Genomic DNA, 25,408 nt, shown 5'->3' with positions numbered 1-25,408 from the left:
TTTTGACATCGTATCCGCCAATTTGACGGTTTTGACGTACAAATAAGTTTTTGACATCTTTTAAGGCGGTACTTTTAACAGAAACAATTCAGTTCAAATGCTTATCGTCTGTAAAATTCATAAACAAAAGCTTATCTGCCAGCTATAATCCTTCAACCTCTTCAAAAAAGCTGACTAAAAGTCATTGTCCGACTTTTCACTATATATTCAGCTTGCATGCTTTAAAATATTTGTTTACGAACAATTTATGCGTGGCCTTCAAATGTACCTGTTTCCACGAGGGCGTACCGGTCGCTGATTGGCCAATTGGGGGCGTCGACGTCGCTGATTGGTTAATGGAAGCAGCGATTAATTCGCTTCGAATCGATGAATTTAATATCGTGAATTTTAAATATAGTACTTGAAATTATATTGTCCTATATACATTATACGCAATTTCGAGACTATTATACGCAATACGGCGGACGTAATTTATCTGTTAACGGAAACGAGCCGTATTCATGAAGAATGTGATTTTATATCGGTCCTAGATCATTTATGGAGACAGAAAAATGGAGTAGCTTTAGTGTCGAAGATTTGTTCGGCTCGTGCGATTTGGACAAGTCGGGTTATATCGACCGACACGAATTAGCCGCCGTCTGCGACTTGGACGATCATGATTTAAACGAGATATTTTATCAACTTGACCTGGACAACGATGGACGCATCAGCGTGGAGGAATTTTCTAAAAACTTTCAGAACTTTAGCGACTTCGTCGCTGATCTGAAATCGACAAAAGAGTCCGAAGGCCAAAAGGAGGACTTTCAAAAAGTCGCAAAGGATTGGCCGCGTTCAAGAACGATTTGGGGTTGGATTCGTGTCTTGATGCAAGGTAAGATTCCAGATTCGGGGATTTGAGGAGAAATATGAGCAATTGTATGGTAGTCGATTACACTTTTAGACATGATTCATTCGTGTGGTTGAACAAAATGTAAAATGACTAGCACCAAAATTTTTTACGCGTGTCCTTCGTTAATGAATTTAATTAAATGTTTCCCGTTTAATTGCGACTTTTGTGGAATATGTTCCGTTTTTGCCCTATAAGGTGAAATACGTGTACGATTTCAGAGGAATATTTCCCGGCAACTACACAAACTGTGTTGAATATATATTGTTGATTTCAGTCCGTTTAGATCTATCTAATCACGGATTAGACGATATCTTTAATTCGCCGTTCAGAAAAGCGCGCTGAAGGCGTATGCCTAACACTAACACCATTGATTTTAATTTGGAACGAAGTCGATTGTATATACGCTATAGTATGGCTAAATTTATATGTGACATTCAATCAAAGCAAAAGTGCCGATATGTTTTAGATCCTCAGAGCGCTTGTTTAACTGCTTGGAAGCGCCGTGTATGGCACTTTTGAGACCGATTGTCCGTAATTCGCCCTGATTGCATGAACTATGCGGAAACCCTTTAAAACTAAGTGTCTGTCCCGTCACCAATTTGGCTGTTTGAATTTATACTACAGCTCCTCTTGATTTTCCCCAAGTACGAATATTACCGAAATTATTAAAAATCTAAATTAGGCCGGACGGGTAGTTGACAGGTAGTCAAAGTTTGCACACGATATGATATGAAAACGGATATGAAATTAAATATCACCTTATAAAAAATATCGGTTCTCTCCTGAATTATTTCGGCTTCAACCGGCCTACGGGCTAAACGTATATACTTCAAGACGGTTTCTTGTTATTTACTTTGCAAGAACCACGCATAAGAAAGGAGCGTACAGCGTTTAAGTATTGAGCATTCGATTGGTCGGCCGAGTTGCTTATGCACACACACGATACACGATGTTTACAGATCCGCCTATATTTAATAAATCTATATTGTAAACGTTTAGCTAAATGAATGGGGGTCATCATCGGTAGTCCAATATAATATATAATCGTGCAAGGTCAGACTGGAATATACTACTTCGTTATTTTCGAAATTTTATAGAAATCTAATGCGGCTTCTCCAAGGTAATAGTAACTGATAATAGTAAACTGATATTATATACCTATAGTTGTCAAAAGGTCATGCAATTAAATATTTTAGTTTAGATGGAGTATATATATCTGAATATTCTATGATAATATGAACGAAGGCGCAAACGCGAGAAAGACTAAAGAATGCGTAAAAACGAACGCCATATCTCGTTCAAGAACTTGTTAACAATTTTCTATATTCAAGACAAACAACGCGGACAACGATTCTACACGAGTCGATGATCTGCCGTGTGTGGGTTTTGAATAAATTCAGAAGTTTTCTTCTTTCACCAAATGGCCAGTGAATGGTTCTCAGCAAGCCGCCCGTGCACGTTTCATTAGTGGAAGGTAAAGATGTTTCGAGACGTAGCTATATCACAGGCCTCCATATCGATTGTCGCCGCGCGCGCATTTGCATGCCTGCATGTGATCAACAAGGAGAAATTTCGATTTAAACTAACGCCATATTTGTTAACATTTTTCAGGCAAAGCCAACCAGAACGCCTAAATTTTTAATACTTCATATAAAATGGTATACATTGTAATTCTTATCAAAATTTATGCATTCTGATTGGGTTACTGAAAATGTAAGCAAACTTGCTGATTGGTCTAAAACGAAATCCCCCCTTGTTCGTGAGATCAGCATTTATATTCAGTTCATGCAGGTATAGTAACTCGCACACAAACGACGGCAATACGTAGCAGGATGCTGCTTTTACTGACTGCATGGATAAACACATTTGAGATATTTATCTTTCAAGTAGCTCAGAAACAAGCCATGCATGCTCATACGCACAACCCGTCCTATATTTGAATATGGATCCTCTCACATATAGACGTGGGGTTTGCGTCAATGCAAACATCCTGTAGCATAAATTTCAAAAAACCAACAGCTTTGCCAAAAAACTTATTCTTAAGTTGTTATTGAAGTTTGTCCATCTCAACCACCGACTGCATATATTATTGGTTTGCTTAAGTGCGTAAGCCAATCCACGCGGTGATAAAATTGTAACGGCGGTCCATTAAAATGAAATATGGTAAAAAATTGCTTAAGGCAAAAGACAAATTTATCTTATAAACACGCTGCACACATGGCAACACCATATACTTCGTGTCTGTTAAAGGTTTATGGCATTGGATTTTTGCTGCAAAATGTCTACATATTCATGTCTGAGCCCGCAAAAGATTGTATAGGTGACAAATGCATTCGCTGGTTTTATATATCATCATGGAAATTGCAAGCTCGGTCTATTTTTTTAGCGGCTTCTCCGTTAGAAATTAGAAACTTCTTCTTATGTACTGCAACACTACTATAATGTACGCATGACTTTTTTCATGTTTTCTTGCATATAGAGGCATTTAACAGCGTTCTGTTTAAAATAGCAGGTTTAATTTCTGCCTGACTTGTTTCTTATAAACAAGCAAGAGTTTCGCCTTTTGCAACGTCATTCATTCAGACCGTACGTATCATCTTAGAAGTAACTGAATTGAAAATATTTAAGCCATTAACGGCTGTAGCTGGAAATGCATCACGCTTCAAACTTCCTTTCCGTAACAGATTCCTTTAACCCGTCACATTTGAAAAGAAAATCAGGCGAAAAGTCTCATTGTCAAACTAGAAGCCCGAAGACGAAGTCATTGCATGCATATGATGTTATTAACATCACTACAATGAATTGAGAATAAAGTTTCGTTAATTCAACATCAATGCGTCTGTTTGTCAGCTATCTTTCCTTTAATGCTCTTTATTGCATGAAAACATCACGAAGACATTCATAGTCGGCAGGTATCGTCTATTTTTACATCACCTAACTCGTCTACGGAGTGACAGTTGTAAGAATATCTCCAGCTGTGTTGTCTCAGCTCTTGAACAAACACGTAAATTCTAGACATCGTATTTGTTAATAGCCAACCACACAACTGCGCATACTAAGTGCTAAAACGCTCAAAGAGCTCGAAGATCACGAAACAGCAAGTTTAAGATTTATTTGGAAGGTCTTTGGTAGTACCAAAACTGATCAACATTTGATCTCATCAAAAAACCGCACTGGACCGACCGACAGCTGTCCAGGTAGATTTCGAATATCCCACCCCGTATATATATATATTAATTATATATATATTATATATATATATATATATAATATATATATAATATATAATATATATATATATAATATAATTAAAATAAGATATATCAGATGTCGTGTATATATTATACACAGCAGCAATAACTCCGAATATATATATATATATATATATATATATATTTTCATAATTTTTATATATGCAGATTGATTGTGACTAAAGTATATAGTTAAAACCTTAAAGCTATATAAATAAATATTAGAAATGAAAATGTTTATGGCGCAATTACTCCAATAAGTACTATTGCTATGCAGCCATATTTTATTTTTTATTGATAGAGCTATCGATCTAGTGTATAGATCACCACTGTCAGTTGGTTTCATTTAGTTCAGTGTTGAGAGGTTGCACTTAACATACAGAATGCACTAAAACAATCACTGAGACTTATTGTACGTGAGTGAGTTAGCATTTCGCGAGCTATTCAATTTTGGATGTGGAGAGAGCTCGAGATGTATACGTGAGTCATTGTATAGCCTTACTATAAGAAATCAAACTAATGCTGGATGATCTTTAGAAAAGGGCCGTGCATTTATATGATATATATATACTGCATGAAAAGCGCCGTATTCCAAGGTATTCACATGTGAATACGGGTGTGAATAAAACACATATTGCAAGCGTATTCCGACATGGAATATTAGTGTGAATACGGCATCGTATTCTTCAGTATTCTAAGTGTGAATACGCCGTGAATATGCCGCGTATTCTGACCAATATTCACACTTGGAATATCTCACTTCTCACTTAATCCGTGTTTCCACAAAATAAATTCATCAGCTGACATTTTTAAACTTTATTTTGAATGCTGAAAAATTGAAGTGGAATTTTATAAATAATTTGGCGCAAAAACCAAAAAGCGCGCTTTCGAGTTTAATAAACATTGAACGAGGAGATCGTGCGTTTGTGGCTGTAAGAAATCTTTTTGGCGCTTACAAATAAGGGAAGAGAGTGAAGGATGCCAAGGGATTGGTAAAGTCTGGAAACTCTGGTCGCAGTTAAAGAGCATGCCGGCGAGTATTTGTATGCTACGATTCCCACGAAGTCTGATGAAGAAAATGCGCGAAATAGAAATGAGATTGCATGGCGCGATTTCCACAGCACCTTATGTTCGCTAATACGTGTAAAATGATAACGAATATTAACCGTATTTCAAGGATTTTTTATTGTTCAAAACCGAAAACGCATATACTGTTTGTGCGTAAGGGACCTCTTCGGTGAGTGACTAAATATCGTGCAGTTGAATTCAATAGCCGGCCTATAGACTATACCCTATGACCATGTTGGGAGTAATCTCAACATTTTATTAACAAATTACCTGGTGATAAGAGGTTAATGGGTTATGCGTTCGCAGCCTGTGCGAATGTTTAGGCATTTATTGTCCCTCAAGTCTGTCCATTAAGGAAAATATCAATATGAACAAACATGCATAATCTTTAGGTTGCCATGTTAATTTGCATAGCAGTCATACACATTGCAATGGTAGGTTTATCCACAGTTAATGTGTTTTATCAAGGTTGATCAAATGCAATACTAAGATTTCAGTCAATTATTTAAATTTTATACAGTCCTTAACAAATCATGTACATGTGATAGGTTACAACATTTCACATTTTATAAAATATTATTGGAACATCACAAATTGTTCAAAATATGTAGCAAAAAACAGCCTATCATGAACTTCTACTAAGCTGTTATGATTTTCAATCTTTCATCAGCTGATTGTTAATTTATAAGCAATGTTGTTTTAGTATATATGAAACATTGCTCCTGGAGTATGTCAGAAATTATACTTAATAGTAAATTGTTGAGCAAAGCAAGTGATGTTTTTTTACTTGGTAAGATATTAAAAACTATAGGTGAGCAGATAATGAATCAGGAACTTCTTTCACTGGGTGAAAAATCCTCTTCATCTTTAGCAAAGTTAAGGCCAACTCTTTTGGGAATTTTCTCAATCTTGCAACCCCTGATGGCTAAAAACAATTAAAACCACCTTAAAGCAATTATTGAACAAAATACATAGCAAACTTTCTTAAGCTATAATAGATTATTATCCGAAAGGTTAATGATAATAGTAAAAGCTGATGTTGCATGCATGGCCATTTGTTTTTATTGTTGTGCATAGAATTTATGCAGTGTAATGAAATTATAATATTCCTAGGAGAATGTATATGTACAATGTACAATGTACACACCATTCATATAATTTGGAAACTAATCAATTAGGGTAAAAATGGAAACAAATTCTTCCATGAACTTAAAGCTGTATATACACATAGCTACTCCTAGTATGCAAACATCGAGAAGCTGTAGTAAACTCATCTACACTTTAATGGTATATTCTTTAAGTATTGTGATTATAATTTATGTACGGAAAAGTAATTGCAAACAAATCAGTAAACAGTCTCAGTTATAAATTATGATGAGGGCAATGTTAAAAGGCTTCACTTAAAAACACAGTCTAGCATGAACTTCTAAGCTGTTAAGATTTCTGTCTTTGGGCAGCTGGTTGTTAAGATTCCTATCTTTTGGCAACCAGTTCAATAGCTATTCTGTGGTAAATATTAGTGTAAATATAATTCATATATGCTAAAAGGAAAAATATAGGCCATTATTTTGTTAAAAAATATGTATTATATATAACTAAAAAACACAGTCTGGCTTTGATTTCTAAGCTGTTAAGATTTCTGTCTTTGGGCAGCTGATTGTTAAGATTTCAATCTTTTGGCAATCAATCATTAGCTATTCTGTGACAATTATATAACAATATATATATCTATAATATATAAATTTTGCCTAAAATATAAAAAACCCTCATGAAATGCACCAATGCACCTCATTTCAATGCATCTTGAAACGTCTATCTAAGGGTTATGTTATGTTAAAGTTATGATTACAGCAGCTTTCTGAATATTTGTGGTAGGTAAGAAAGTAATGTCCCTTTTCAGTATTGGCAAACTTTTAAATTTTGTTTGTATTGAGTATGGCTTTGAAATGGCAAACATTTGTACCTACTATAATTAGTGTGTGATGGAGGTAGGATTGATGAAAACCATCATACAATTTATTTATTTACAAGCAGGTACAGTTAGCTGTGTACAAATTAGCTACAATAAACACAATCGTAATCTATTTATATTAATAAAAACAAAAAAAGTGATGAGCCCAGCCGTAAAAGCGTTGGCCTCGCACTATTGTTGTTGTGTGTGTTTTTCAGGACTATAGTATGACATAACTCTTGTTATTATTAAATAACTTACCTGATTTTAGCGCCGCCACAAGAATTATTTTGGGGCATCGCGAACATCTTTAATAATTCAAAGTTGAACAGCTTGAACTTCTTTTGAAACCACGCATTTATATATAAGCGCCCTGGTTGAAACCAATTGACATTTGTGCCATGTTATCGTTTTGTAAACAAAGGGAACTGGACAACTTTTGCGAGGAATCATTTAAAGACATTTATTTGTTATTGTTATACGACCTCCGAATTTCGCCATTTATTCGCAATTTCGCCGCAATTCCTTGGCGCAAAAATTGTCACTAACATGTCGAAGAGGAAATTTCCCAAAGGAAATTTCCTACGATTTCCCAACACTGAACTGTATATATTACGGATGCTTTTGACGATACAGAATCATCAACTTTCTACCCATGTGTTTACGTATCCAAGCAAAAATAAAAGTATTTTTTTATATAAACTTCTTTTACACAGGTAATTAAAGAAATTGATGGATATTTCTCTTTTTATACAGCTTTTTTACGACTTACGAGGCTACTCAGCGCTCATCGACTGAGGATATACGATACTCGACATCCCTGCGGCAGCAAAAAAAATTAATCAAATAAAAATCATCGTGCGTTTGGTAACATTTATTGTCTTTATTGTCTAAACAAATCAAGTGCAATTTCAATTTGTGACCGTGATGAGAAGAAATGCTGGATAACAGTTGACACCGGCATTGAACTGAAACAACCTTTGCCTATTCCGTGGTATATAAACGCATTTCCTGCAATATTTACACAATATAACTCGTTGATTATCCCGTATTCATGCGTACAATCACATTTTCTATGCCGAAGTGTGAATACTAGGTCTTGAAAAATATTCACAGAGTATTCGAAGGTATTCTAGGTCAGAATACGCGGTGTGTTTTATTCACAGGTATTCACATCGGAATACCCCCAATATTCCGAGGATATTCACAGTGAATATCTGTGAATACGTGTGAATATGGACCATATTCGAACTCATATTCGCACGTATTCACCTGTGAATACGCGGTTTTTCATGCAGTATAGATACTATTATATATACATATATATGTTCTACATACTCTAGTCTCCACTATTGGGAACTTTAACAGTTTCTAACGCTATACTATAGTTATCTCGACTCTTTCAGCTCGGAATGAAAGGTTATTGTTCAGTTTAAAAGAACCACACCTTTTCAGCTTATACAATTTAATTGTTCATTTCAAAGTAGATGCTAAAAAATTACGTTAAAGAAAGCCGTGTTTTCGGCATGTACGAATTTGTCAGACCTTCACTTGAGCCGGTTTCAAACTCTAGAAAACAATCCCCAGGACCGCGGGTCGAACAAAAAGTTCCCTTTGTTTCAAAACCATTTGCGCTGGTCGAGAACTCGTTTTCAAAGTAGAAATTTCCTGTCGACTTGGTTACAGCCGGGATAACTTTCCTCAGTGAAATCAGGCTTTTTAATCGGACACTGCGTGACTTGTGGAATTGATCGTTAGACTTCGTTAATCAGCTTAGAAAAACAGGCCTAAAACTGTAAAAAAAAACACCTACCTGAATGCAGAGTACTTCTGCTAAACATGTATAAACGTGTCGTACGTATTTGATGAATTCAATAACATTTTCTCCCGAAGTAAATGACTACGAAACTATTTAAACTATTTCGAAAACACAAACTTCAATAATCCCATTTTGAAATGACCGTACGCCATTACTGCTTAAATTACTGCTTAATTTGCAAGCTTAGACAAAGTTTTTTTAATATTCGATCTCATTTCACACCTGAACGAACTCTCTTTTGTCTATATTAAACCCTGCATGCCAAATATGGTCTAAAGCACTTGAGCAACTGCAGTCAGTGAACAACTTCAATTTCGAAGTTGTCAACAAAATATTTGCAGAGTTGTGTTTATATAGCTCGGTGGAATCGTGATGCGACTATGTGTGCACTATATTTCACCTGAAGCGATTTCGTATTTGTTGGTAATATCGTGAAAGTATATTTGTTGGTTGAGTTTAATAATGAAAGATGGAATTCGAAACGCCGAACAAGCAAACGTTGGTCCGTTTAGTTCGAAAGTGTCTAAGCGAAAATTCGGAAGGTTTTATCGAAAGGGATCAATTTGTTGATTTTTGTTCAGAGCTTAGCGTTAGTACAGACGAATTGGACAGCGTATTTAACGAACTGGATAGCGACAAAGATGGTAGAATCAGTGTCAGCGATTTTACTACGGGCTACGAAAATGTTGCAACGTGTAAATCGCATCGTTCGGACGAGACAGTAAATGGCGTAATCGGTTCATTCGATAAATCTTTGTATGAATGTCAAGTAAGCAGTCTTGAAAGTCCTATGCAGGTTATAAGCACTAGCGGGTGAGTATATAAACGAATTAACTATGGTTTAATACGATTTTAATCTTCAAGGTGTTCGGGTGTTCACTGTTCACCTGTTCACGGACACTAACGATTCTTATATCAGGTGACGTTGTGAGAATATCTCATTGTAAGTCGATGCCTTAAATTCGCGTTGTTTGGTAAATATTTAAACAGTGAAAAATACAGACGGGGACTTTAACATTCGAAGCAATTCCCTTAGTTTATAGTTCGTGATTATCCTCGTACAAAAGGCTATCCTCTTTCGATATAAAGCTGAAACTATATAGCTCTATATAAAATTCAGTCACTTCAGTACTCTAAGATAAGTTGTGAACGCGTTTGAGCCCACGACTAGAGACACTTTACACATTAAACTATACCCTAATTTCAAGGTGTAGAATCTGGACTATATAGTTATCTTAAAATTGAATTAGATATCTAGTCAATTAAAGGCTTAGACGAGGTATGCATAATATATTCAGCACATATATTCTCAGTGACATTGTAATCGTTTCGATTGGGAATAAACCAAAAATATTCAAGGCCATATATGCTCAGTTAACTTACAGTTAAAAAGGCAAGCCAGGAAAAAGTCAGTTTAAATTGATAACTGCTACTGTGCATATATATATGTATATATATATTATAGTTATATACACTAAACGCTATAGAGATAGTTGATTATATCGTTATTTATCTTGATAATTCCTGTCGATCCATGCATGCATGTTTGCGATTAGAATTTTAAGTCAATAAGTAGGCATTCGGCTTCAGCTTTTTATTAGTGTTTGGTAGATGATTGGCAACTGGAGTTTGACAGTTATTTATTTAATGATCAGTTGACTAGCTGTTTTTGTTTTCAAACTGTTAGTTTTAACGTTTGCATGCAGTACGTTACGACCGCCAATTATCATGAAACATACCGTCTGTTACCCGCTGGTGTTTTGTGGTAGCTCTTATACAAGCCTTAAAGGCTTAAACCGTAACCTTTTGATGGGTTTCGTACTTGCATGTTGTAATAATTTTGACGACCTTTTTAAAATTATAAAGACCTGTTTTTCACCATTGTTCGGACTATAAAAGGCAATGCCTCAAATGGCAATGTCTCAGAATCTATCGGTTATCTAATTATTAGCCTATATATACAATTGAAAATCAGTGATAACGGATGGTCCTTGAAGGCTGTTGCTTTTATCCAGGCTCACTCAGTGTTTCTTTGAGCCAGCTATAAAGAGAATTATACAGATATATCTATCTAACAGCTATAATTTCAAAGAGTAATTGCGTAAATATAGATCTATTATTCGTGGCGGAAAAACCCGGAAAGTTTCGATGGTTCTGGTAAAGGCCTTGAACGTATGCGTCTGACGAAGTTTGTGTATCCCATAGCGACACCAAAGGTGTTAAGAGATACAATCTTGAAGTTACTAGGGAGGGTTACAAAGAGTACCCTTTCTTGATAATAAGAGAAACTTGTATTATACAAGTTTTTTGTAAAGTGTCCGGCTATTTGAAAGATCTATATAATGACCGCCATTATATGATATTGATCAGCGTTTTTTAAGCAACTCATCCCATTCAAGAGAGGTTTTTATCATGTGATTACTGTGTCAAAAATTATCCGTGCATAGTATATAGAACTTCATATAATATCTATGACTATATATCTATGACTATATCATTTTATATATAGCCCTTAATTATATATAGTTTTGCGATATAAACGTCTGCGATTCTGCGAGGGTATATTTTATTTAGTTATCGTCGTATAGGTGAGAACTTAAAACCTTTATGTTGCATAGGCTCTCATATTTATTATATACTATACGTTTCCAAAAGTTCCCCTGGATGTCGTGACGATCCATAGGTTTTGCCGAACTCTTCTTCAAAGAGCTTATAATAGGTATATATGCACATGTGAATGAGTAGTCTCTTGTTGGATATATATAATTAAAAATACAGTTATAATCAATAATAATAAAGTTGTAATCAAATCATTGAGTTATGATAGCGAAAGAATGCAACCTGCTTGCCGAAAATTGGATCGTGTGATCCTAAGTCGGTCAGCCGGGCTAGTTCAGGTCATGCAAACACGTTTTAACAAAAACCGTTATTCAGGACAAACAATTGCATGTGGAATTTTAATGAGTCATTGTTTGACGAGTGTAAGGGAGAACAATCGTCGCGTGCAAAACTGGAAATAAATCTTACAACGAACATTGTGTAAAACACAGCAAGAGCACTTTCGTATAGTTTGCGAGAATATTATTTGATATTAATAAACACCCGCAATTTAATGCACTCATGAAGATAACTTCGTTTTACCATTCGCGATGATCAAACCAGCTTTCCCTATACCGGCCAGCATGCATATCTGCAAAAATAATTAAATTCGTTAAATTCGTTAAAATTGTCTGTGAGGTCATTCCGTGCGTCCTCTTATAGTTTATGGCTCTCGACCAATGAAATTGCTTGAATTCTTAACATTATTATTTCTAAAAGTCAGATATCAAACATTGCATGTCCTTGCGCATCCTACCAGCAGCCATGAGCGACGTTCACCTAAAAGTTGAAACCACAACACTTTCCAATTTTTTCTTTTTAGCTTGTTTAATTGAACTCGTCAGTTATAGTAAATGTTTCCACACTCTTGACAAACTATTCCAGATTCAAACGATTCCAAAAATCGCCTATATTGAACACTGGCATGAATGCGACGACCTTTTTATGATATTCATATAGTTGTTTAGAAGGAGCCGAACTAATCTTTCTCTCTTTCTACATTCCAGTCAACAGTATATCTCCGAACTCTACTACAATCTGACGAACTCCAACCAGCCAGATCTTCTAGATCTGTTCGAGAAACACTTGGCAAGCGTTGTTAAGGAAATCAAGGCCAAGGCCGGAGAGAACCAGAGATTGGAAGACGCATTGAAAAGGTATTGTTGAGTGCGATACTTTTAATAAAGTGTCTTTATAAAGGATTAGCTTTTGAGAGTAGATTTACTTGCAATTGCAATATTAGAGTGAGAGAATTTTGACCATTCACTGTAAACTATATGAGTAAAATTATCAAACATTTTTTCCATAGGGCAACCAAGCAACATGCAAGACAAGTTAGTAATTTGGATAGGGAGGTCGAGCAGCAGATGGAAAAACTGGAGACAAAAATTCGTCAAGAGGTGAGCATTGAAAATCAAGAATTTTTTTCATTGAAGTAGACTGCTGCGCATTCATAGACTGCTGTCCGAGATGATATGGACATCATTCTTAGCAATGCATGGTCTTTCACTTTGTGTGCGTGCCATTCTTTTCTATAAACAAAGCGATAACAAATTCATGGAAAAGATCATGATAGTGTTATCCTCTGATGGCGATCTCTAAGTAAATCTATAGGAAAGAATTTCTAGCATTGAATGCAGAGTTCTTGAAACACTCTAAAATACCAGTAATCTATCTGAACCGATATACAACAGGACTGGTCTGGCCTTTTTCTCCGTATAAAGGAAAGCGCCCTAAGTTTCTTCATTTCTATAGTTCCGCAAAAATGATAATTGCTTTCCTTTTTAGGAGAAATCTTCGTACGAAAAGAAGCTGTCTGACTTCGAATGGCAGTTGGAAGGGAAGGAGAAAGAAATCTCAGCGATGAACAAAACGATTGAAACGCTTCAAACGCGACTTGACAAAGAGACGAGCAAACCAAACACTCGTCGAGAAGAGTTTGAAAATGTCGCACAAGAAAATAGATACTTGAAAAGTCAAGTTACGGACTCTCAAACGACACTAGCGTTGCTTAGGAGCGAACTTGCCGAACTTAAAAGTCAGTTTGTTGAGCAATCTGACCAATTACAAAAGGAACAGAACAGAGCCGAGGGCTGCGTTCAGGAATATGATAATTTAACGAGACAGTTACAGCTGTTGCACGAGGCGAACCAACGCCTGCAAGATGTGAATGACGAACTTAGAGGCGCTCTTGAGACGAAGAAAAACTCAGCTCCTGAGAGGAAAATCAGCTCGGAAGTTCTGAGGATGTCTGGTGTTTTTCCTGATCCTATCGTGTAAGCTTGATATCTCTCTGTTTTTGTAGCGATCTGTACAATTCTGAAGTTTCTAGCCTGATTTTACAAATGTCTTAAGCCCGGTTTAACTTATTCGCGATAGCCATATTGTCGGTGGACATAAAATGCTTTGCCAATCGAGAAAGATAATCTTCTTCATTGATCATCGACAACCGTGAATAATAAGTCTCGACATATATAGACCAGGCTTTTAAATACACGTAGTAACTGTCTAACTTCAGAGATATAACCTCCCTCTACTATTTTTGTATAGAAATCATGGGTTATCGTCCAGTTTGCGATCCAACACTTTCCCGCGTTCTAAATCTGCCACGCCACCGTTGGGATCCAGGCACGCCGAGTACCACGGTGCTGATTTTAACGACAATACCTTTAACGAGGATTCGTTATTCTCTGAGATTCACCGAGCGAGCACGGTACGTACTACGATTTTTGAAAATGTTAGAACAATATGTAGCACTAAAAGAGCAATTAAATTCTCGACAGTATGTCATTGTACGAGTGACTTCAAGCTTATATGTTATGATCACTTAAGGCTAGTTTCCATGCACCCAGGAAAAATCTCCTTTGGATCGGAACGGACAGGAAAAATTCTTTTGTCGGCGAGTTCTCAGGCGGCGTTGATACAAAGGAAACTTTCCTGTCCTGTCCGATCCAAAGCAGAATTTTCCTGAGTAGAAACTTTAGCCGCAATTTAACTCGGGAAATACTTAAAAAGACTGCATATATTCATATACTGATTTCGACTGACGTTTATCAACCTTACTTGACGTGCTTTTAAATTTAAACAGGCATCTAAAACAGATGAAAAAACTTTGGGCAAAACGATATGTGACGACAACGTTACGAAAACTTACGACAACGACGTAAACAAACCAAATCCTAACAAAACCGATGTGAACATACAGACTCAAACATACAACGAACATGAGCCAAGCGCTTTAGCTAAAATAATGAATGCTCTTGCGACTAGAAATAGGAACACAAAACCTGTTTTTAAAAATGCGTATTTACACGAAATCGATGTAAAACACTCCACAAACAACCCGAACTCTGGTAATCAAAGCAGCACGGATATTTCGCCTTCTAAGTTTCTCGGTTGTGATGATGTAATCGAATGCACGTATGGAGAATTTGAAAATGATCTGAAAGCGGGCATTGACATTTCATCATCCTCGGACTCGTTTGTCCAATTTCATGAATCAAAGTCTTTATCAACGGAGGTATAAATTACCTTTTATAGCTATATATAATGAATGAAGTCATCTGCATGGAACAGAACTTCCGCTTGCCCTCTTTTATACTGAATCGGACCACAGGAATTAATCAATAGACCTTTTTCATGATACCGCCAAACGCGGAAAGTCTGATGTTACACGAAGTTTGATAGTTTTGTGGAGCCAATCAAATTTCGTGTAATATCAGACTTTCCGCGTTTGACGTCATTATAAGAAAGGTCTATTATATTAGTAACTTTATCGGTGTGTTTTGCGGGCTAAAATGAGCAACAATAAATTAATTTCCACTTGCCTCGTGGAAGATTCAGAAAACTCCCAAACAACATTACAACTCTAACACTCCAATCTCCGTGCAAACATTGCTAACTCAAAGTGTATTACCATTGAAAAAATGGAGGACTGCATGCGGTGGACATGTTTTTATTGGACTAATTTGAAACTTTTAATTTGAAAAATTCTCATATAGCCATACAAGTCAGACTCTATAGACGAAGATGACGATGAAGCATATGGCACGATGTCAAAATCAAAGAAAGCTCAAGTTCAGAGACAGATTCAGATTCTCGAGTAAGAAATCGTTTAATTCTTATTTGCCATAGTTTTGTTGGCATTTGCATGTATATATTTACCCTCGTATGTCGTATCTACAGTCAACGAGATTTATAAGCAGCCCGCGATAGGATTCCGCCTGCTCCTCGATTGCATAAGAATTCAGGGCGGTGCAGATGGAAAGGTGGATCGATATACAACGCTAGTCATTTGATAATGATTCTTTGGTAGTAATGAAATCATCCCATATTTGCACCGGTCTTGATAAATATAACGTGACAGATCACGAGATTATAGACTTTAAAATTTATCTTTTTAGGGACACGAATAAGCGACTAGGTTCAAGTAATGATGAACTAAGAGTTGCTCTGAAGGTACGTTCATATCTTATAACACAGAGTTTACATTTTGACATGCAAAAATACATTGCTTCTTCATTCTATTTGCAGATGATGGCAAGAAGTGGGAGCTTTCGCAAGGTAAAACCTTTAAATACAGCGTTTTCATGATTTAATCCTGTGTATGACTGAGTGAACTTAAACAATAAGCTCACATAAACCTGAGGAGACAATCGGCATTTCTTTTGCTACCATCCCTTAAGCGCTCAGAGTTTGGCCAAGGTTTTTATAAGACAGTCTTCACTAATCAACTGTATACGAGCTGATGTCGTTTTTTATCGTTGGTCTATGAAAATCTGGAGTTTTCTTTTCAAAAATTTATTGCCTTTACATTTCCACATATATTATACTTGGGCATCATGAATTAAGCTTTAAAGCTATAGAAACGCGATAATATATAATTTTTTTGTTATATATACTTTAGCCGAAAAAGACGTCATCTGGAAGTCGCCGTCCCCACAGTTTCCATAGCGACTACAGTTCTCTCTCAAGTAACAGAAGTAGTCGAAGTCTTTCACCAAAACAGTAAGTAAAAGGGAATTCAGCCAACCTTTTACAAGTGTATACACCCACCTGCACAATAAATTTTCACGAAGATTTAACGGAACCCCAGGTCCACAAGGCTTCACGTTTGTATTGAATTAAGTTCCAATCTTGGGTTGGTTAATTAAGGGGTTACATTTGATTCAAGTTTGAATTTCTTTATATTTCAGCCAATCTTACATGTGTTTTCTCGAATTTATATATGCAACTGAGCTAGTTAGACTCGTCTCAATTATTTTCATCTAACGTATTCCTTTTGATATTGTAGAAAGCGTTTGTCCAACGGAGATATTGGTGAGGCCACAGATGAATCAACGACTTATGACGTTGAAGAAGAAGAGAATGTCGGAACAGTAAGTGAGAATGTCCTACATTTATTTATTTACCATCTTGCTTCCATGCAGGGTAAATGCATGTAGAGTGTATAAATTAAATTGAAATACTGAATTAAAATGCTCTTATATTTTTAACAATTAATGGCAAATTATATGCTTTACATTCCGCGCTGTAATTTGTTCCGATCACAGGAACGTACGTTATCAATTAATATAATCATGTTTACATACCGTAATAACACTGAATTGTTCTCAAAAGAAATCAGTCAGGAATAGCACGAATATGCGAATATTCGTTTTTCCCAATTATTTAGGTGACTGCAGTGTAGTTTAGCATGTAGGAGACATATTTTAAAATTTCCTCCTATATAAAATACAATTTATACAGGTACCTAAACAATTTTAAGTGGAATCATGCAGGGTTTGGAAATGCTACAACAATAATTTCCTGCAAGCACACAGTACATAACCCATAACGAAACATTAAACACTACGATAACCATTTAACATGTGTCGGAAATTTCTGTTGCATTTATTAAATCCTAAAAAAATTACAAAAAATAATCTTAACTAAATCATACTAACCTAAATGTCCAGATCCGATTAAAATTTACCCAGTTCAGCTACGCGTATAAACGGTAAACTCTTACGCCTATAAAAAAAACAGGATAAAAACTGATAAAATTTTAAACTTTTTAACATAAGATTGTCGAGGAGTCATTGAAAGATTTGGTTCAATACTCAAAAGAAAGCGAGCTTGCTGTCGACCAATCAACTGATGATTGTAAAATTGAAAACACGACTGACAATCAAAATAATAGTCTATGTGAAAATGCGACAGAAGTTCCAGAAACGCTTGGAGCTGGATTGCAAAAGTCTAGTTCGAATGGAGATCAGGTTGATCGGACAGACTACGATGCTTGTGTGGATCTAAGGATCCTTCAAACGAGAGAATATTAAACGGAAAAAAAGTAAAGACTAGATCTAAGAGTTTGGAGATGTTTTATATTGAAAATTTTGCTCACTTAGACAGAGATGAAGGTAGTATGTCTGACGGAATTCGCCATGATCAGGATTTTGAGGAAGAGCGATTAGAGGATTTGTTGCAAAATCTGGTATTGGAAGATGATTGCTGTGATATTGTCACTGAAAACGATGGCACGGTAGACAATGGGGACAAAAGCAATTACGGACAACACGAACAGCCGTGATATCGCAAAAAACAATTCTTGCAATGGGAGCAACGAGGAGAACAAAGGACTTTGGGAGATAACAAAGGCGTTAAACGCTTTCGAAGTGTACAAGAGTCAGACATCGTTGAACGAGTTAAGTTGCATTGAAGAGGAGGGAAGCAATGAAGGGGATAGCTGCAGTCAAGAGGAAAGGGAAGAAGAGGGTCTTGTGGGGAAAGAAAGCAAAACTAACGCCTTGGAAGAAAGGTTGGTTTGTGCGAATTCCAAGGAGGATGTACAAAATAGAGACAAATCAAATCGCAACAAGCACAATGATAGTAGGACTGAGGCACAAAAAGGAGAAAAAGGGAGAATTGAAAAGAAGAAGGATGATCAAAAAGATACAGATATGGATTCATTGGAAGATGAAGAAGGCTCTGAAGATGAATTCTCAAGTGGGAATGGTTCCGCGGAAGGGGATGGGTTAGAATTGGAACCATTGGAGCAAATGAAACTGGATCAACGCGAGTTGGAAGGAAACAAAAACACGGTTCCAAAACACCAAACATTCACTGAGAATCGTCTGGGGAAGGTCAAAAAAAGATCACCAAATGAGAGTTTCGAGGAAAGTAAAATCGACGATCAAATGAGCAATAAACATGGACTCGTAAACGGGGGAGGGTTGGATTTAGATAAAGGGGCGCAGAGGGGAAAGTTTCTAAAGAGAGGGAGCTACCAGAAATCAGACATCAGGAAAATGGACTCGAGGAAAATGGACTCGAGGAAAATAGACTCCAGGAAAATGGACTTCAGGAAAATGGACTTGGTGGTGAAGATAGTGAAGAAGATGATTTTGATGACGAGGAAAGCGAGTTCGACACGGATGAAGAGGACAAGATCAGGGTGCGAAAAGGAGGCGATGGAAGTGACAAGGGAAAGAAGAATTTGTCGTTCAATGAGAGTTTAGAATATGACGATGACGAAAGTTATGATGATTCATATGATGAAGAGAGCGAATATTCAAGCGACGAAGAATTGTCAGACTCCTCGACTGAACAACATCAAAAGGTAGAAAATAAATCATTCAAACATTATAAAACATCAGTACTCGAGTAAACACTGGTAATCAGTTCGTTAAACTAAAAACCTAGTTCCAATTATAATAAAATAAACTTCATAATTAAAGAAATCTAAACCTAAATCAATCCATGTCTTTTGCAACATTTTCGGCCCTCGATTTGACGGCAAAGCAAGAAAGATTTGCTACTTTAACAATTCCTAAAATAATTTAATGAGGGGAATTTAATTATGTTTTTGAAAATGGAGAGTAACGTTAACTTTCCTCGTGTTTCATTTAAACCATATTATTGCAATTTAGGACCTTATTAAGCCAGTTCTCTTTTCGTTGTTGACCTTTATGCAATATTGCTTCTTCTATTGTTTCAGGACAGCACGGCAACAATGAATTCAGAGACAATCGCTGAACTTGAAACTCAGGTATGCATCTATAGAATTAAACCACTCGGTCGAAGTGAAGAGTATTAGCAGATAAATTTAATCAATGACATGAAAGATTAAGTCTGGACCACTTTGTCAGGTTTTAGCTTCTCTCTTGTTGTAACAACAAGATTTAGTGCACAATTTTTTAATATCATTCATAGTAACTTGTGAAATGATACACTGTATCATATACACTGTAATGACATGTACACGAATTCAATGTGACCCAGTGACATCACTGTTTATGAACCGGCTTTTCGACGACGATTGTATACCTATTTTAAATTTGGCTTCTTAGTTTAAGAAAATAACAGAAAGCAAAGATGAGGAGAAAGACACTAAGAGTGACCTTGATGACGACGACGATGAAGATGGAATGGATTCTACTGAATTGGCAGAATTGGTTGCCATGGCATCGGACTTGACTGACGTCACAGACTCGGAATCCGAGACGGGAAGATCATCAAGTGGCAATAGAACAGGGGAGATATCGACCATGACTGAAATGAACGGTTCCGTAAGTTTTAAGATAAGGTTCAATCAGTTCTCAGTTATTTTTGATCTTTTGACTTTACGAAGAAAGAGAATCAATTCTTATACACCACAATTACTTGACAGCCATTTTGCATTAGCAAAAACGGCAGGTTGAAGTTTAATCCGAGGATCAGTCTTGTCGGGTCTCTCCAAAGCTCGATCAGTTGTATTTTTTCGCTCCTGATCTGTTTTCGCCGGGGTTGATGACGTGACACGTGTGTAATTTAAGTACATTTCGGATCTAACAGATTTTGTATATAACAGTTATAATTCTTCATTTTTCCCATTTTCTCTTTCTTAGCCGAGCTACGCCACCCCAGAGAGAATGTACAAGCTGGTCTTGGCCGGAGATGCTGCGGTCGGAAAGTCAAGTTTCATTCTTCGTCTTTGTAAAAACAAATTCCATTCCAGTCTCAATGCGACACTTGGTAAGTGGAACAAAACCTACTGGCATATGAGTGCACTTTTCATGATGTTTTTTGTCGTTCCGTTGAGGTTTGGGATTTGGTGTATGTTTTTCTGGAGGCATGTCAAAGCTTCGGAAAGCAATAATCACAAACTGATGCTCTCATTTGCTGTTTCCAGGCGTTGATTTTCAAGTGAAGAATCTCAAAGTGGATTCAAAAACTGTCGCACTTCAACTGTGGGATACCGCCGGTCAGGAAAGGTAATGTAGAAATCTCACTCAGGTGATTCACTCAGGTTCATAATGTCCTCAAGTGCATGGGTTTTGTTCGTCTGTACTCTCTTAGATAAATTTGCTAAGTCCTCGAGTCATTTTGCAGATCGCTTTACCAGACTATAAGCTCATCACAGATTATATAGCTAAATATTTTGGGGATTCAGACACCAAACGTTGTGGTTGAAAAGAGGTCGGATTTTTTATGAGAGTCGATAAATGTTCCAACTCTTATCAACTCATCTTAAATCTTTCAGATTTCGTAGTATCGCAAAGTCATACTTCCGTAAAGTGGACGGTGTACTACTCTTGTACGACGTTACGTGTGAGGCATCATTTGTTAACATCAGAGATTGGATGTCCACGATAGAGGTAACTTCATATCATTGTGTTTTTTCATAGAAATTACGCAACACGCAAGTTGAACGCTGAGCCAATACTACACTATCTAAAGCCCGCCGCACACGAGAGAGCTATTAGCTGAGGTAAAGACCACGCGTGGCTGTTAGCTGATCAAGTTACTCTCGTGTGCGGATAGTTTTTCGTGAGGAATTCGCCTCGAAAGGCAAGTTTCTCACGTATGCGGATGGTTTTCAGGCTGTGCTTACTGCCTTCCGAAGTCGTTAGCTCAGCTGATAGCTCTCGTGTGCGGCGGGCTTAAAAGACATGAACGCGGGTTCGCGGTAGTTAATCCCTGGTCCTTGCATCCCTGGGTAAACATTCCATAATACATTTTTATTTGAAACCGCTATCAGTTAAAATCAACCGCAATGCAAAGCTCTAGGGATTCTTGATAAGGCGATCAAGTATTCATAAATGTTTGATGAAGATTAGTTTGTGCTTGGTAAACAGTGTCCCGCAATTATAGCAATGCCATGCAGCTTAATAGACTAACATATAAACAAAGTTTTCATCTTGAAATAAGAGTTCAGTTTATGCCCAGCACAAGGCACGTAAGCCATAACAAAGTTACATTTATTGACTATTATTATATCATTATGTTGACTACTGGTGTTTATTTTGCACATCATATTATTATATTGACTATTGATGTTTATTTTACTTATATTATTATATCGACTATTGATGTTTTACTTATTATATTATTATATTGGCTATTTTGATGTTTTACTCATGTTTATATTAAAGGAAACCATAATGTCTTCACTCCAAAGTTCATCCAATAATCTTAGTGGTAAATGTCTTTAAAGTGGTAACGCTTCATTATCTTATCGTTTTTTATATTGTTTTGCAATAGGAAAGCTCTCAAAAGAAAGTCCCCATCATGCTATGCGGAAACAAATGCGACCTTCGTGACGAATTTCTCATGGAAGGAAAAAAGGTCATCTCGACGGAAAGTGGCCAGCGGCTTGCGAAGGTATGTGTGAACATATCGAATTTAGCCCATAAATATCTCAGTTTTTCTTCCTTTCTGCTAGTATCAGCAATCCAATTTATAAGCCAGGTTTTCACCGTAGCTCCTCGTGCTATGTGCACACGGTAACGTTTTCAAGCGTTTTCAAATTCGTTTTCATGCCCGAACGCTCTCAAAACACCGTCAATTTACAAATGATAGAAGTTAAAGCTAATTTAACATATTTGGGATATTTTCCTTGGGTCGTGTGGACAACGCGTCTAAACAACAAAAAAGACAAAAACGATTTTGAAAACGCTTAGAAACGACGCTCGTGTCCACATAGCCTTAGACTAATTGATTCCTAGCGATATAGTATATTGACTGCATGTATAATAGAAAATTCACCTTATAAAGGGAACAGACATACTATTACATATTAAACAGCCAACTAAGGCAACCATTACTTTCGTTATATAATGTAAAATGGTAAAATGTACATTAGTATCGTTTTGGCAATCCCCGTTAACTAGAAGAGATAATCTTGGCATACATGACAGTTGACATCTATACATGAGGAGCATTTTGAATTTGTTTCTCAAGCATCGGGGCATTGCCAACTGTAGCGTTGGCACAACTTCAACACGTTAAAATAAATGTGAAACACAATTGTATTTCCTCCATTCCTTTTTAAGCATTATGACGCGTTGTTCATCGAGACAAGTGCAAAGGATGGAAGCCGTATTGAGGAAGCTTGTAAGGAACTCGCGAGGTTTGCAAAGAGTTTAATAATATTCTTGGCCACAAGTTTCATTTATATAATTTGCTATGTTCATGCACAGGCGAACGTACGATGTCTTGTTTTAGCCCAAGTTTCTCCATATCAAAAATTCATTTGTGTGTGTTTGGATAACGAAAATAATGCCTTAAGGCTTGAGTCAGTGCACAATAGACGTTTTTTAAATGATCGGAGATTTCATGCACTCCATATAGGGTTGCAAACAATTCTTATATTCGAGTTACCTAAAATCTAAGAAAAATTTTCCACTTTCGAAACTCCATTACGTCTTTTTCTAAAAATGCACATAATTTTGCAATGATTTGCACGTTATCAAAAATTAGACTCCATGATTGATTAATAATTATCGAATTTGAATTTAGTTTCTTGTCTAACAGAGTTCTCACCTCATTGGAGAATGAAGAGATCGAACAAAGTGGTTTGAGACTTGAGAAACCGGAGAAGGAGAAGAAGAAGCGTCCATGTTGTCCCTCTTAACGATCCATGCGATGAAGCTCGTATCCGGATTATGCTGGTCGACGATTGAACGAACCACAGCCGGCCAGGCTTTTCACGTCACAGTTGACGCTTAGAATAATTCAGACAAGATTTGTAGCAATGCACAAATGGAAAACATTTTGCGTACATCCGTTGGACATGCGTCTACCGTTGAACCATAATCGGTCTGGTATAATGATCCCGAATATTTGACTCTTAGAGACACTTCAACCTTGAAACATTCAAGGAAACATGTTTGAACTTGAAACCTTGGTTCAAACTACTAATTGTGAATACTAACGCAACATTCATCGTATAACCAATCCAACAATGTAAATGACTCATTCGTAGAAAGGAGAGTATATTTAATTTAGTAATTTTATTGGATTTCAAAATAATATAGATGATGTTATTTAAACATTTGTGAGCATGTTGGTATATGAGTATGTGTGATATATATGTGGCAACAGTGATCACTGAGCTGGTACCTTTGTTCCCATGCAAGGCAAGTATATAACTTTATAAGCATCAGAAGTATCCACCCACGTAGTGACTAACTCTCCAATTCTACTGTTTGTTGTCGTTTTGTTCTATTCCATGCTTCCATGGATCGGAACATGAGTATATAGGCTAATGCGTCATCCGAAATACTATAAATGAGTGAATCGGATCTCAACGGAAGCAGATAATGTAGTTACCTAAGGTAACTAAGCGGGTAGGTATTTGTCTTGCTCATTACCACTACCCCAACTATTAAAGGAACATGAACCAAACAATTGCGATAAGTCTATAAAATCAACCAGGAACGAGCGCCAAAGATTCATCAATGAGAACTCTGCAGCGCGAGGTGCCGCTAGTGGTAATGGAAGGCAGTTATAGAAATATCGCATATCGGAAGCTTTGTCAATTGACAATAGAATAGATCTGTATGCTAGTGCTAGTGTGCATAGTTCAATGTGCATAATGCAAAACCATCTAAATAGACGTGGGGAGGAGGATAGCGGGGTAGTGCGCTTAATTGGGTGAAGAAGGACTGGGCATAATTTCACCTTTCACAAAGTGAAGGTACGAGGCTGCAGAGACCGCGGAGCAGGGTGGCTCGCCGGGCTTTAGCCCCACCAATAATTTTTCCGTAATTAGTCTTTAATTTCGAACATTTTTTAGTTCGCTAAATTTAAAAGCAATATTTTTAGCAATTTGTATTTTTTGCTTACATGCAAGTATATGCAGTATCTTATCAAACATGCCTAAAACTTTACATAGGACCAGCATTTGCCATTATAAAACAGCGTGATAATCCATGGTCGAGCAATATGCTTGCAACTTTCCAGAGGAACAGCATTTGCATGACCATTAAAACAGCGTGGCCAGAATTAGACCATGGTCGAGTATACCGCTCTTCGGCACATTCGACCATGGTTGCATGCCGAGTATACCGTTTTCCGGACAAATTCGATTGCAAATTGCAACTTTATATAGATGTTTGTATACGAGCACCAAACATGCTTGAAACTTTACATAGAACCAGTATTTGACCATGAAAACAGCGTGATTATCCATGGTCGAGTATACCGTTTTTCGGCACATTTGACCATGGTCGACGGTATACCGTTTTCCGGCCATATTCGATGCTTGCAAGTTGCAACTTTATATAGATGTTTGTATATGAGCACCAAACATGCTTGAAATTTTACAGTAGCACCAACATTAGACAATTTAACCTGCGTGGTTATCCATATCAAAATATTTGACATCATAACCAAAGCGTGGTTATATTGTTTAAAGTTTGTATATGAGCGCCAAACATGCTGGAAACTTTACATAGGACAAGCATTTGACCATTAAAACAGCGTGGTTATCCATTTCAAAAAATTTGACATCATAACCAAAGCATGGTTATATTGTTTAAAGTTTGTATATGAGCGCCAAACATGCTGGAAACTTTACGAAGTATCTA

At 36.7% G+C, this 25,408-nt stretch overlaps 1 protein-coding gene across 3 annotated transcripts; it reads left to right on the top strand.

Moving 5' to 3' along the window:
• Window positions 1-800: 800 nt before the first annotated feature.
• LOC114537949 (ras and EF-hand domain-containing protein homolog) lies at window positions 801-23,837 on the top strand. Of its 3 annotated transcripts, none has more exons than XM_028559068.1 (18): window positions 801-871; window positions 12,584-12,733; window positions 12,886-12,976; window positions 13,365-13,852; window positions 14,127-14,289; window positions 15,578-15,678; window positions 15,980-16,034; window positions 16,110-16,139; window positions 16,483-16,583; window positions 16,870-16,954; window positions 19,555-19,605; window positions 19,907-20,125; window positions 20,444-20,570; window positions 20,728-20,809; window positions 21,079-21,193; window positions 22,080-22,199; window positions 22,871-22,947; window positions 23,337-23,837. In XM_028559068.1, exons 3-18 carry the CDS (start codon window positions 12,944-12,946, stop codon window positions 23,449-23,451), a joined length of 1,962 nt encoding a protein of 653 aa, XP_028414869.1. In that variant the 5' UTR covers window positions 801-871; window positions 12,584-12,733; window positions 12,886-12,943; the 3' UTR covers window positions 23,452-23,837. The 3 variants fall into 3 exon arrangements, with proteins under 3 accessions (XP_028414869.1, XP_028414868.1, XP_028414866.1); XM_028559067.1 differs by lacking the exon at window positions 801-871 and adding an exon at window positions 9,269-9,791 and having other exon boundaries at window positions 23,352-23,837; XM_028559065.1 differs by lacking the exon at window positions 801-871 and adding an exon at window positions 9,269-9,791.
• The last annotated feature ends 1,571 nt before the right edge of the window (window positions 23,838-25,408 follow it).

This window comes from Dendronephthya gigantea, unplaced genomic scaffold (genome assembly GCF_004324835.1).
Source record: "Dendronephthya gigantea isolate DGI-Jeju-01 unplaced genomic scaffold, DenGig_1.0 000169F, whole genome shotgun sequence".
Classification (NCBI taxonomy): domain Eukaryota; kingdom Metazoa; phylum Cnidaria; class Anthozoa; order Malacalcyonacea; family Nephtheidae; genus Dendronephthya; species Dendronephthya gigantea.
This window is presented reverse-complemented; position numbering and strand designations above follow the sequence as displayed.

Coding starts and splice junctions, on each gene's coding strand:
- LOC114537949 (XM_028559065.1), top strand. CDS start 9,448: ATGGAATTCGAAACGCCGAACAAGCAAACGTTGGTCCGTTTAGTTCGA. Junction 16,955..19,554: donor AAGAAGAGAATGTCGGAACA/GTAAGTGAGAAT, acceptor CTATTGTTTCAG/GACAGCACGGCAACAATGAA. Junction 20,126..20,443: donor TGACTGAAATGAACGGTTCC/GTAAGTTTTAAG, acceptor TCTCTTTCTTAG/CCGAGCTACGCCACCCCAGA.